Raw genomic sequence first — 13,175 nt, 5'->3', positions numbered from 1 at the left:
AACAGACAGCAGCCTAATTTCGAGGTATCACCAGGGTGCGATTCGAGAAACGAGAAAGCACTCGTTTGATAAATAAGCCAGTAGGCTAGGCCTAGTAGACAAATAACTTACAGAAATAATCTGTACAGCAAAAACAAATGTTGGTGGGTATTTAAACTATCTAGCGGGTGTTTTAACAGCTGCAAGAAATAGAAGCTTATGGCCCATATGTTCTGGTTCGTAAATTATTTTCATAAAACTTCAAGTTGCCCTATAACTTCTCTCCAAACTCTTCACTGCACTGTAGCCAATTAACTGACAGTATGATAGTAAGCTATTTATTTTCTGTAGGCTTCAATAAACACATATATTTTTTCAACTTTTACAATATTACGCACTTGGCTACTGAACGCAAATCTGCAGGAGAGAGAATGCACGCAGCCTACGCAGCGTGTAGCGCAATGTGTAGGCTATTTGTATACCAACTAACACTGTTAGCCAATTCACTAACTCAAGACTTCAGTGTCATCATATACAACATTTTACATAACAAATACAGAAAGGATGGAGGCAGCAAAGGTAGAGGAGTCATTTCAGATGGGTCAAGAACAAGGTGAATTTGTATGTTTCTCAAAACGTAGTCCAACCCTGCATTAGAGGAGCTGAGCACACTCGCTGTTTAAAGTCATACACAACGGTAAACTAAAACTAAGCTAAAGGTAAATGTTACAAAGTTGGCAAAATTAATATAGGCTATTATTAGCTATGAAATTATTCGTTCGTTCATTTTTTTTTTTTTTGGGGGGGGGGGGTTACAAACATATTCAAAATCCCCCACCCCCCTCTGTTTTTTACACAAATCGCACCCTGGGTATCACTAATACCTATTAAATAAATGTAAAGGACACAGAACTGTAAGCTCAAATTCAAAAACGTTTGAAGTCTACCCAAACATATGCAAAGGGAATATATATAAATTGTGTTGCATATAGCCAGCTTAATTAATGTCAATTTAAAGATTATGATTAGCAGTTTCTATGCATTTTTCCATTGATAGTTACAGGAAGCCACGTTTTGTTTAAACTATTGTTGCTTCTAGCCCACGTTACCTCCAGTTTCACTTGCTGCAGGGACGCACACATTGCATGATCGATCATAAGCGTTCTATCTCCGATGTAGAACTCAAATGTGTCTTGACGCCGCCGTTTGTAAGATCAGATCAAATAAAACGTTCTAAATGGAACGCGATGTAATTAAGCTGTTCCTTTCCAAGCGTCTTGGAGACGTACTGTATGTGTGCTGACTGGGCTATGTCTATATAGTTGATGACACCAAATGAATAAGTATTGTAATTATGTTATTGGTAGTCGGAGGAGGAGTTACACACACACACACACACACACACACACACACACACACAACTCGGGATTTACTTTTCACAGTTTATTCACAAGAATTAATTAATACACCACTACCTCCCACACACAACCACCCCGCATTCATACAACCCGCTTAAACTAGCCCTCTCTATGGCCGAGTTAAACTAGGGGAAGGGACTGGCCATTAACCCCGGCCGGGGGCTAAACTCAAAGCGCGCGCACGCACACACACACACACACACACACACACACACACACACACACACACACACACACACACACACACACACACACACAGTAGGCCACACTAGACTGCAATAACAAGGCAATCAATAGACTGCGCTAGATCACAGGGTCCTATGACCGGCTTTGAGAAAGTACTGGTTTAGTCTGTACAGCAGCTCCAGCCTGGAGCGTTATGAGACTGACCGTAAGTGTCCAGAGATAATTCAGAGTCCGCAAGTAGCCTAATCCACAGAGTTCGCAAGTATCCACAGTGTTCGCAAGTAATCAACAATGTTCGCAAGTAATCCACAACGTTCGCGAGTAGCCATTCCCTACAGTATGCTGCAAATGAGCAGATGTGTGAAGCACCGGGCATAACTTAATTTCGCGGCTACGTGGAGCAGTAGTAGGTTCATTGTTGAGGAGGCCCATAGTTTGAGAAAAGCTGCAGATCATAGGCAGAGAAAGCATAATGCTCTGAGAACAGTAGCCAAAGGTTTTCCTGCAGAAACAGGTGCCTTGGTGCACGCACCCCGCTTTTACTTTGACTCCCTGCATTGTGGCAAAAACTGTCAGTCAGACAGTGAATTTTGGTTTACTAAATTAGCATAATGCGGTAACAATTATCATTTCAATTCTATCTGAAATCTGCTCACTGCAGACGTTACAATGCAGACCCAAGCAGCAGCCTTGAAAGACGTACACTTTGAATTTGATCAGAGCGGCTCTGGTTCTTCACCTAACTTGGTGTGATTGGCTGGATGACCGTTCAATCAAATCAACAGACCTATTTGTGTCTCTGTGTGTTCGTTATAGATACGGTTCCAACTCTTTACGGGAGCGTTTATTTCCATATTTTACTTTCAATTTAATCTGACAAAAAGTGTGAGGGATATAATCGTGTTCCAGCAAAACTGTGTACATTATAACACCCACATCCCCCATGCTTGCTACGCGCCTGCGTGTGTGCGTGTCTGCACGCAGGTGTCTCCCTCTCCCTCCCGTGTCATAGGCCTATGTAATGTGTCCAGAAAACCCACAACACGCAACAGGGATAGAGCAATCATAGTATCATGATAGATTGCCATCTGGCGGTAGTGGTTTGTGGGCCTATTGGGGTCAAGTAGGAAGCCCAGCAAGTTCCAAAAGTAGAAAAAAAGTTTTGCGAGATCTCGCAAAGTTTTGCGAGATCTCGCAAAACTTTTTGCGAGATCCCGCAAAACTTTGCGAGATCCCGCAATAAGATCCTGCAAAAGTGCATCGTTTTTTTTTTCTTCCTCATGTTTTTTTTTCCCCACTACTTTTTTTTTTTTTTCTAACCCATGTTTTTTTCCCCCCATGTCACCCGGAGGGCTCCGTACAAAGGGCCTACGCACAGGAGCTGGAAAAAAATTAGGGAGTCGGGAATAATAATAATATTAACTAGAATTGCGGTTCCGAGGAACTGCAAGAGTGGGTTTGATCTGGGGCACGGAACTCGGCCTCATCCAAGGATTCCAACGGTACCTCATTTATGAAAATCGGGCACACGGATCAAAAGTTATCTGCATTAACGCAACATCCAATAAGCTAAAACGCATAAATAACGTGGTTGCTATGCTGGTTGCTAGGGCAATCATGCTGGTTGCTCAGGTGGTCGCTAGGTTAGAAGGCCAGCGCCTCCTGAGAGGCCTGAAGGGTCAGTTCTGAGGTTGTTGACTGCTGAAACCGAAAAATGGACTGCATTTTCTTAAAAGACAATGTGACTGAAGTGCGGGCAAAGTTTGCACAGAAATGTACGATTTTTCCCACCCTCATCGACCTTGTCATAAAACTTGTTTAAATGATCACACGACGCCTCCTTGCTGCTTTGTCGTCTACATCAGCCTTTCTCAAACTTCTTTGACCTGAGGCCCAGTCAAGGCATACTTTGGGGTCATAGGGCCCACCTACATGAACCCACCCCCCCATCAAATTGTAATGATATCACAATTATTATTATTTTTATATTATATTGCCTACATGCACTTCAAAACAGTCAATGTTTAAAGTGCTAAGATTGTTCACAAAAGTTTGTGAAAGCATGCACATCAGAGTACTGCTTTACTAATGTAAAATATAATTAGGCCTACACTAGTTTCATTGTTTTTGCATTGTTGCATGATTGATATGCTATTTAATTACATTTCATTTGAATGCCTGAATGTAAGAATTCAGGAAATACAATACCAGCTTTTAACATTTCTGTTGTTTACTAGTTTATGTAAATCACATAACACATGAACTGTTTACATACTACTGATAGCCCATTACTGTACACAATAGATTAGTATCTTCGAATAGTCAAGGTTGTTGACTGCTGAAACCGAAAAATGGACTGCATTTTCTTAAAAGACAATGTGACTGAAGTGCGGGCAAAGTTTGCACAGAAATGTACAATTTTTCCCACCCTCATCGACCTTGTCATAAAACTTGTTTAAATGATCACACGACGCCTCCTTGCTGCTTTGTCGTCTACATCAGCCTTTCTCAAACTTCTTTGACCTGAGGCCCAGTCAAGGCATACTTTGGGGTCATAGGGCCCACCTACATGAACCCACCCCCCCATCAAATTGTAATGATATCACAATTATTATTATTTTTATACTATATTGCCTACATGCACTTCAAAACAGTCAATGTTTAAAGTGCTAAGATTGTTCACAAAAGTTTGTGAAAGCATGCACATCAGAGTACTGCTTTACTAATGTAAAATATAATTAGGCCTACACTAGTTTCTTTGTTTTTGCATTGTTGCATGATGCTTGCATGAGAAATACTTCTCAAAACAACAGCAATTATATGGGTGCCGTTGTTTTGGGATGTTTCCCTCATGCAAGCATCATACACTGATAAAGTATTTATATGCTATTTAATTACATTTCATTTGAATGCCTGAATGTAAGAATTCAGGAAACACAATACCAGCTTTTAACATTTCTGTTGTTTACTAGTTTATGTAAATCACATAACACATGAACTGTTCATACTACTGATAGCCCATTACTGTACACAATAATACTGTGCCCATTCATTAACATATATTAAACATCAGGCGTCTTGTTTACACATTTAAACCATATTTCCACTTCGAATTTCGCTTCCAAATTGTAGTAGTAACTACATCTACGAAGTCTAAGGAAGATAACCATGTAGTATGTTTAACGATAAGATACATTTTGACAGAACTACAGACTTCGTGAAAGTAGTACCTACACTAGTTTCTTTGTTTTTGCATTGTTGCATGATGCTTGCATGAGAAATACTTCTCAAAACAACAGCAATTATATGGGTGCCGTTGTTTTGGGATGTTTCCCTCATGCAAGCATCATACACTGATAGAGTATATATATGCTATTTAATTACATTTCATTTGAATGCCTGAATGTAAGAATTCAGGAAACACAATACCAGCTTTTAACATTTCTGTTGTTTACTAGTTTATGTAAATCACATAACACATGAACTGTTTACATACTACTGATAGCCCATTATTGTACACAATAATACTGTGCCCATTCAGTAACATATATTAAACATCAGGCGTCTTGTTTACACATTTAAACCATATTTGCACTTCCAAATTGTAGTAACTACATCTACGAAGTCTAAGGAAGATAACCATGTAGTCTGTTCACCGATAAGATACATTTTGACAGAACTACAGACTTTGTGAAAGTAGTAGCCTACCTAAAATGTCTCCATTCACTTCATTGCAAAATCGCGGTTGGTCTGTTTACACATTAAAACAATATTTACACTTCGAATTTCGCTTCCAAATTGTAGTAACTACATCTACGAAGTCTAAGGAAGATAACCATGTAGTCTGTTCAATGATAAGATAAACTTTGACAGAACTACAGACTTCGTGAAAGTAGTACCTAAAATGACGTCATTGCAAAATCACGGTTGGTCTGTTTACACATTAAAACCATACTAACAATTTACATGTCGACTGCACATCCTTGTAACACCATACCAAGGGTCTTAAGAAGTGAGTCAATTTGGCTGATTACGTTAACGCATTTCCAGGGCTTGTCAGCTCAAAAAAAGCAGTGGATATTGCTAACGCATTCATTTTCAATGCTTAGCATGTTAGCTAACATTAAAAGGTTTGTATATGTGCTAACGCTTACTTGAACGTTCCTATTGTGGCTTGTGGGGTAGAATTTAACTTGTTCACACGTTAAACATTACTGTTGTTTACTACTTTATGTAAATCACATGACTATAATAAACTGTAACTTACTGAGAGCTAAGGTAATTCTGATTCAGTGTGATGAATGGCCATCACGTAAAGCATATGACAACAGCAAATAGCTAACGTTTACATTAGCCTAACTTACATATCGTTGACGTTGACCCGACACGTTTATAAGTTAGACCATAGATTGATAAGGACGTCCATGAAAATTCCGTGTGTATCCTGTGTATCTTTCGTGCTGCTATCCTGTTGCCTCTTCCCTGTTGTTCCGGCAACAAGGTTTTTACGCGATATTTACGCCACATCTCAGAGAGTTGTTGTTTGGTGGGTCAGGTGACGAGCCGTCGAATCACAGCACAGCACCCAGAATGCATTGCAACACACCGTCATGAAGGGACTCATCGTTAGGTCGGCTTTAAATAGCATACAGAACCTATAGTAATATAACGTTGTCTGTAAGCTCCACAGATCGTGGCAAGACAATTGAATTGATTGTGGACTTCTTGCCGGGCAATGATGAGTAACTTAACTTGAATAGTAATGATGCGTGGATGTGCATAATATCTGCATGAAAGTGTGGTTCTCAATGTAATAATCTATACAACTGTACACATGACTAAGTTTGAATGGAGCTAGCTGGGCATAGGACTGGGCTGAATGGATTGGTGAAATACTTTATTTATTTATTTATTTAATGACCTATATGAACATGGTTTGGCTTTACAACTGGTGCTGGCAAGGCATTGAACTGGGCTGAATGGATTTGGAAAATATATATATATTATTTTTTTAATGACCTGTATCAACATGGTTTGGCTTTAAAAAAAAGATGAGACAGCGCTTTGACCATACGGCATACGGGTCAAAAGTTACATGCACACACCTTCATTATACACAGACAGCCCAGCCCAGGCCATTAGACATTGCCAGGTGGCTTAGAACTCTTCCAGGTGCAAGCTTAAACAATCAGAGCTGTGATGTCACAATCGGATTTAGAATCCTTGAACATTCCGCCATTCATTTCAATGGGGCCGAAAAACGCAGAAAAACGGGAATACCGCGAAAACGACAAGGGACAAGGGCAAAGCCATGCTGTGGTCTTGCTGGATCAAACCCACTAATAAGAAAACTTAAGAAGAACAATAAGTGTGCTGCTTTGCAAGCACACTTAATAATATTAATAATAAGAAAACTTAAGAAGAACAATAAGTGTGCTGCTTTGCAAGCACACTTAATAATAAGAAAACTTAAGAAGAACAATAAGTGTGCTGCTTTGCAAGCACACTTAATTACAAAAACTGAAACCATTATTTCATTGTTATACAGTGGATCCATATTCAGAAGACATTAGGGCTGAAACGATTCATCGAGTTACTCGAATAACTCGATTAAAAAAAATACTCGAGGCAAAAACCCTGCCTCGAAGCTTTGTTAAATTCCTATGACGCGCACTATACGCGCAGGGATCTGATTGTTCCACACAGACCGTTGTTCAGGAAGCACACCACTAGTGCGTGAATCGTGATACATTCTGAATTTAGCTGGCGCGATGGCGGAGTCAAGATGTCCATAAATGGCAGAGAATGTCTAAAGTTTTCAAGCAAAGTTTTGGGATCTTTACATACTCAAAAAGGAAAAGAACACAAGCATCTGAACCGAAAACATCCACTTCATGCTGTTTCACCAAGCGTCAATAAAGTAGGCTATCTATCAATCTATCTAGCAGCTAGCCTATCTACGTAGCCTATAGCCTACAATAAAGTTGGCTGATTTTAATCACATACTGTATTTGTAGCGATGTCGTGATATAATGTTTAACTTTGATGTTGTTAAGTAGTACATTTATTCATGTTCAATTGCAAGACAGTGCCTCAAAAAGAACCCCTTCTTATACACACATGCATGCACCCTCATCTTCCCTCATGCACCACACGCGTGCACACACACACACAAACAGGTTGCTAGGTTACCATAGCAAATAGGCTCACCCCAGAAATGATTTTAGCCTAATGGTAAAATTATTTGTTAGTAGCCTAATGTTAGGCTATTTTTAAGTAGCCTATTGGTACAATTATTTGTTAGTAGCCTAATGGCAAATGCTGCAGGTGTAGAAATCTACTGTACATAAAACAGATATTTACTTTGATGTCAGGTCTAGATTACAGCATGAAACTTGTTGTGCATATTAATACATTAAATTGCTTTCCCTCTTCTCCCTCCCAGCACTTCACAACATAGTATGGACAGCTTTGTTCGCCCAGCTAAGTCATGCACAAGAGGCTGCAATTTTACAGAGAGCATTTTGAACATTATTTAATTGTTGGCACTGGCACTTATAAACACTAAATGGGTAAATTGCAATAAATGGGCTTAGTTTTGGAGCCAAATGTTGGAGTTAGAATAAATACCTCTGTGCCAATTGCTTGATCATTTTACAGCCATGTCATTTTCGTTATGCATTATTTGTTTCGGTTGTTTAAAAATGCAAAAAAAAATGTATCCGATTAATCGATCGATAAAGTGCTAGATTAATCGATTACAAAAAGAATCGATAGCTGCAGCCCTAGAAGACATTGAACTTTTAAAAAAATGTACAATAACCTTTCCTCAAAAATGCCTAGACCTTGTCTAACATTAGCATCATCTACCTGCCACTATACACAGCTATATAGTGAGCTAGTTCAGTGCAACCTACTGTAGCTTTAATACACAACTGAAACAAAAGCAAGTGACAAATTCAACTACCCTATATTTATGGCTTTATTTACTGACTGTATTGCTGACAATATGTGAGAATTTGAGCTGCAGCCTGCCTCTTGACTTCACCTGCCAACACTTTGCAAAGCATGGACTGAACTTGAAACTTGAAAACTTCAAACTTGAGAGTTTGTCCAATAAACGTCTAGCTTTGCTGCACTGAGAAAAGTACATTATGAAGTGCAATTGAAAATCCAGTGAAGCTGAGCTTCTATGGGTTTTTAATTGGATCATGTAGTCGCAGCAATGTATGAGAAAAAAAATCACGATAGACGACCGGCGAAAACTTATTGCTGGACGAACTAGCCATGAAGTCGAACACGTTCTAGCATGCTCTAGTTGGAATAGTAATGTATATACAGTAACATTTGATAAACTTTTCCGTGATATTTCAGAGGAGGTGGAGCGTCTCTTGTAGTCTAAGAGTCGCCTCTGACACATACACACAAAGGAAAGGGGGAGGGAATAGTCAATAGGGGTTATAAAGTTTGATGGTAGAACAGAGTCGAGCTGTGTGAGCTGTCGAGTCCTGGCCTAGCCTTTAGCCCCAAAATGTTCCTTTTATGTGTATTTAATATATATCCATATTAAATGTTCCAACATCAACTAAAATGTCATGACATAAAAACAAAACATATTTGCATGAAATTAATTTGAAGGACGTAGTTCGTGGTGCTGACTGGTCTGGTGTCTTGATGCTATTTGATTTGTTACTTCAAAATAAATACAAGCGAAACGTAGGCCACAGTTACTGGATTTAAACATAGTTTAAGGGAGAGAAGCACACTTGAACTGATAAAGTTGACCGAAAAGACATAGATAAAATTGATATAAGAAAATGTCCATAGATCCACGGTGCTTCAGTTGGTGCAGCTAGCATTTGACAATGACTTGACCCGAAAGTGCACTAGTGAGAAGGACAGGTCATGATTAGGCTGCAAGGCTTTTTCTAATTTACTTCATGGCACGCACGCTATGTGTGTGATAGAGAGACAGTGAGAGAGAAATGTGGCTTCTACGTATGCAGTGTTTGTGTGTGTGTGCTTGTGCGTGCATGCGCGTCAGAGAGAGAGAGAGAGAGAGAGAGACTTCAAGACAAAACCGTTTCTCCTTGCGTGTCCCTTGTCAGTGGAAACTATCATGCTTGATGTGAGTCAGATGAGGGGCCCTGAATGCCTGTAGGCCTACTCTTTCTGTCTCAAACTGCTTGAAAAAAGGGGCCACCAGAACTGTGAAAAATTCCCTGGGAGAAATACCCACAGACCCTTTAGGTTATAATGCAATTTCATGCTGTTAATTGAGATTGCATTTTTTAATCGCTCAACAGCCTGAGTATCTACAAACAATTTCCAACTAGATGTCCAACATACAATTTACCCGAACTTACTAGTGTAACCGACTGCTGGTTCTAAGACTGAGGCTCGATGGGCAGTGAGTGGAAACAATAAATGTGAATTCACATGCATAAAGCTACACACAGGAAGGCCTGACTATTTACAGTCTTTTTAATGCAATCAAATCAGCAAATTAGCAGTTGCAGACAAAGGGAGATACTGTAGGAAACATGACATGAAACAAAGTAATCTAATTCATGTGTTGAAATGTTAAAACACCAAAATCTTTCAATTGTGTGCACAGTTGAGTAAGTTAGTAGTGAGATGTATGGCTGCAACAATAATCAATTACTCAAATAGTTGTTGACAATGAATGAATTGGCAACTTTGGTAATCGTTAATCAGTTTGTACTATGTTTTAGGGAAACTACCTCAAAATTCTCTGATTTTTACATCCCTATATGTCAATTCAACATTTGATATGTAGTCTATGTTCTATTGTGAATACAACAGGTTTTTGAGATTTGTAAATTATTGCATTCCGTTTTTTATTTACAATTTGTACCTTGTCCCAACTTTTTGGGAATCGGGGTTGTATTAAAACCTCAGTAGCTGTAAACGCTGTGATTCATTCACTCTTAATGTTTCTACAGTTATTACTAAGCAGTACAAAGAGCCTGAAGAGAAGCATTGTGAGCCAGAGCCAGACAGCTTGCATGAGGAGCCAGCCCAGGTAATATTCATTAAGTACAGGACATATTCTCATAGGGAAATGGCACTAAATTGAATCGAAAACCCTTTCCGTGGAGCACTTGCACATATTTGTAGCACTGTATGCTCCACTCTTTAAAAGAAAAAGAGAGAGAGAACAAAAGCTGATAATACAGTATTTTTTGTTGATGTTTTCTGAGTTGAAATCACAGACATCAATGCTAGACATTATGTAAAATATAAATGAAGAGCTCTTTTCCAAATTTTCATTTTAATGCATTTTCATTAATACTTTTTTTTTACATTTTGTTTTCCAAGTAATTTTAAGTGGAACTGTAATTGGATTATTGTTATTTGATTTATCTTTACTCAATCAAAACAACACAACTGCACTTGTATTGTTATTACCTGAAATACACAATTAAATAACATAACTTAATTATGTTAACTTAATAACTTAAACTAATGTCTAAATTAATTTAGTGTTTTGGAAAAGAGCTCTTCAAATTTGAATGTGATAAGAGTATTGCAAATACACTGCTAGTTTATGTCATGTGAACTCAGTATTACTAATTCTTTACTATTACTATTTACTATTACTTCTTTCTCTTCTTTCTACCACTATCTCTCTTTACAGTATCTTTGTTTTTACTTAAATCCTCCTCACTATTATCTTGGTTATCTTGTTTGTTGTACAAAAAGTAGTTTTTAGTCTCAAAGCGAGCGGTATATTGCACTATACCTTGAATGCTGTGCCTCATTTGTAAGTCAGCTAAATGAATAAATGTAAATTGAAGAAGTATAATAAACCTTGCTTGACAATTATGTCAATCTACAGGTGCAAGAGCAAAGCAGTCATGAAGATGTAGACAACAGGGGCATTTGTGCACGTGCACTTTATGACTACCAAGCAGGTAAGCCCTCCATTATTAACTCATTGAATGCCAAGCTGTTTTCGGAAGCTTTGTCCTAGAGTGCCAGCAATCTAGACCATTGTTGATGATTTTTGTACAGCCACAGCATATTCTGTGCTCGTTGGCTCGTTTAAAAGGTGAGACTTTAAGCTCTCAGTGGGTGCAAACCGTGTATTTCTACACGCCTCTGTTCCTGAGAAATCCCAAGCTAAACAGTGGCTAGTTTTCATCAAAATCGCTGTTTTTTTTTCTAGAAATGGAGATGGTTAAGGCCTGGTTTTGAGCTGACGTGCATGCGTCACTGATTCGACCCAAAGCGGCAACCGAGTTATGATAAAATGTCCAGATAAAATGTCCAGATGGTGCGTTTTCATGAGTTTTCGATCGATCGTCATATATTTCATTTCCATTCATCACAGAGTTCCCAAAATCACATATAAGGACTAGAGTGTCTAGTTTCGTAATTTAAAAAAAAAGCTAAAAACGTAATATTCAGGGTTCCCGCAGATCCTTAAAAAGTCTTAAAAAGTCTTAAATACAACTTTACAATTGTCTGGGATGTCTTGAATTTTCGAAAGGGAGGTATTAAATTTGCGTATGGGACCGCCAGCGAGTGAGCGAGTGAAATGTCTTCATCCGGTTTCGTGTATTTAAAACGTAATTGTATAAGTGACTATAAGGCTACAGGAGGAAGTGTAGTGGTTGCAGAGTGAAGATGTTTTTCACGGGTGTGGTTAAAGGTGTGAAAACGGTAATAATACAGTATGTACAAATATGCCTGACATTTTCGTGGTGTAGCCGAGGCCTGAGATACGCAGGTAGCCTACGTGAGTGGGAGAAAGAGTTGGTAAGCCAGTTAGCGATAGGGTGGCCATACGTTTGAACTTAGGCCGGACATGGATTTTAAAAGCCCTGTCCGGCGTCCGGCGCAGCCTCAAGCCGGACGCTCATTTGTTCTCCTTTTTGTAGTTGTGCTGGGCATCTAGAATCTTTGCTCGAACGCAGCATCGTTTCACAAACTATGGACACGAAGACTGCTGGTCAAATTATGCGCAGTGCTTCTGTCACCCGTCTTATAATTTGCTGCACAATTTATGAAGGAACCACGGACCATAGGCGCCGATTTATGTTTCCATCGGTGGGTGCTCAAACAATTAAATGCCCGATACCAACGCCCATGTGTATTGTTGCCATACGGTTTTTGAGAAGTAATGTATGCACTTCAACACTTTAGGAAATCAACAGCGGCCGACACACAAAACGGCAATACAGTTTGCGGGAGTCCATGGGCGTCACCCCCGAGGACATTTCTTAAATGTCTGTACATGTTAAATACTGTACATGTTACATACTGTACATGTTAAATTGATCTGTTTGCATCTTTCCAGCGTGTGTTGATGGCCTAGCCTAGGGAAGAACATATCGAAGTTATAATACCTGTAATATCTGTCAGCAGCTTGCTTGCCAGCCTTTCCCAGTAGGCATACTTCGCAAAAGTTGTGAAATAACCGCATATTTTTTTTGAATGTCGGCGACTGGCTACATAAAAAAACAACGTGCGTTCATAATACGTGCGTTCTTGAGATGAAACCAGTAGTTTTCAGGAGGATCATGCGAGGAGGACCTGTCTCTTAATTAATTTAAAACAAGTCAA

At 39.1% G+C, this 13,175-nt stretch overlaps 1 protein-coding gene across 3 annotated transcripts in view; it reads left to right on the top strand.

Moving 5' to 3' along the window:
- The window catches only part of dbnlb (drebrin-like b), a 72,208-nt gene that overhangs the window by 52,049 nt on the left and 6,984 nt on the right, over window positions 1–13,175 (top strand). For all 3 annotated transcript variants that reach the window (XM_076270670.1, XM_076270669.1, XM_076270668.1), the window contains 2 exons: window positions 10,550–10,629; window positions 11,446–11,521. In XM_076270670.1, coding sequence (XP_076126785.1) covers window positions 10,550–10,629; window positions 11,446–11,521 — 156 coding nt within the window. The remainder of the gene's footprint in view (window positions 1–10,549; window positions 10,630–11,445; window positions 11,522–13,175) is intronic.

This window comes from Alosa pseudoharengus, unplaced genomic scaffold (assembly GCF_046254945.1).
Source record: "Alosa pseudoharengus isolate Yale_2024_CS ecotype anadromous, Long Island Sound unplaced genomic scaffold, YU_APseudo_1.1 YU_APseudo_1.1_scf_6, whole genome shotgun sequence".
Lineage (NCBI taxonomy): Eukaryota > Metazoa > Chordata > Actinopteri > Clupeiformes > Clupeidae > Alosa > Alosa pseudoharengus.
Note: the sequence above shows the minus strand (reverse complement) of the source record. Positions and strands in the feature narration are given on the sequence as shown.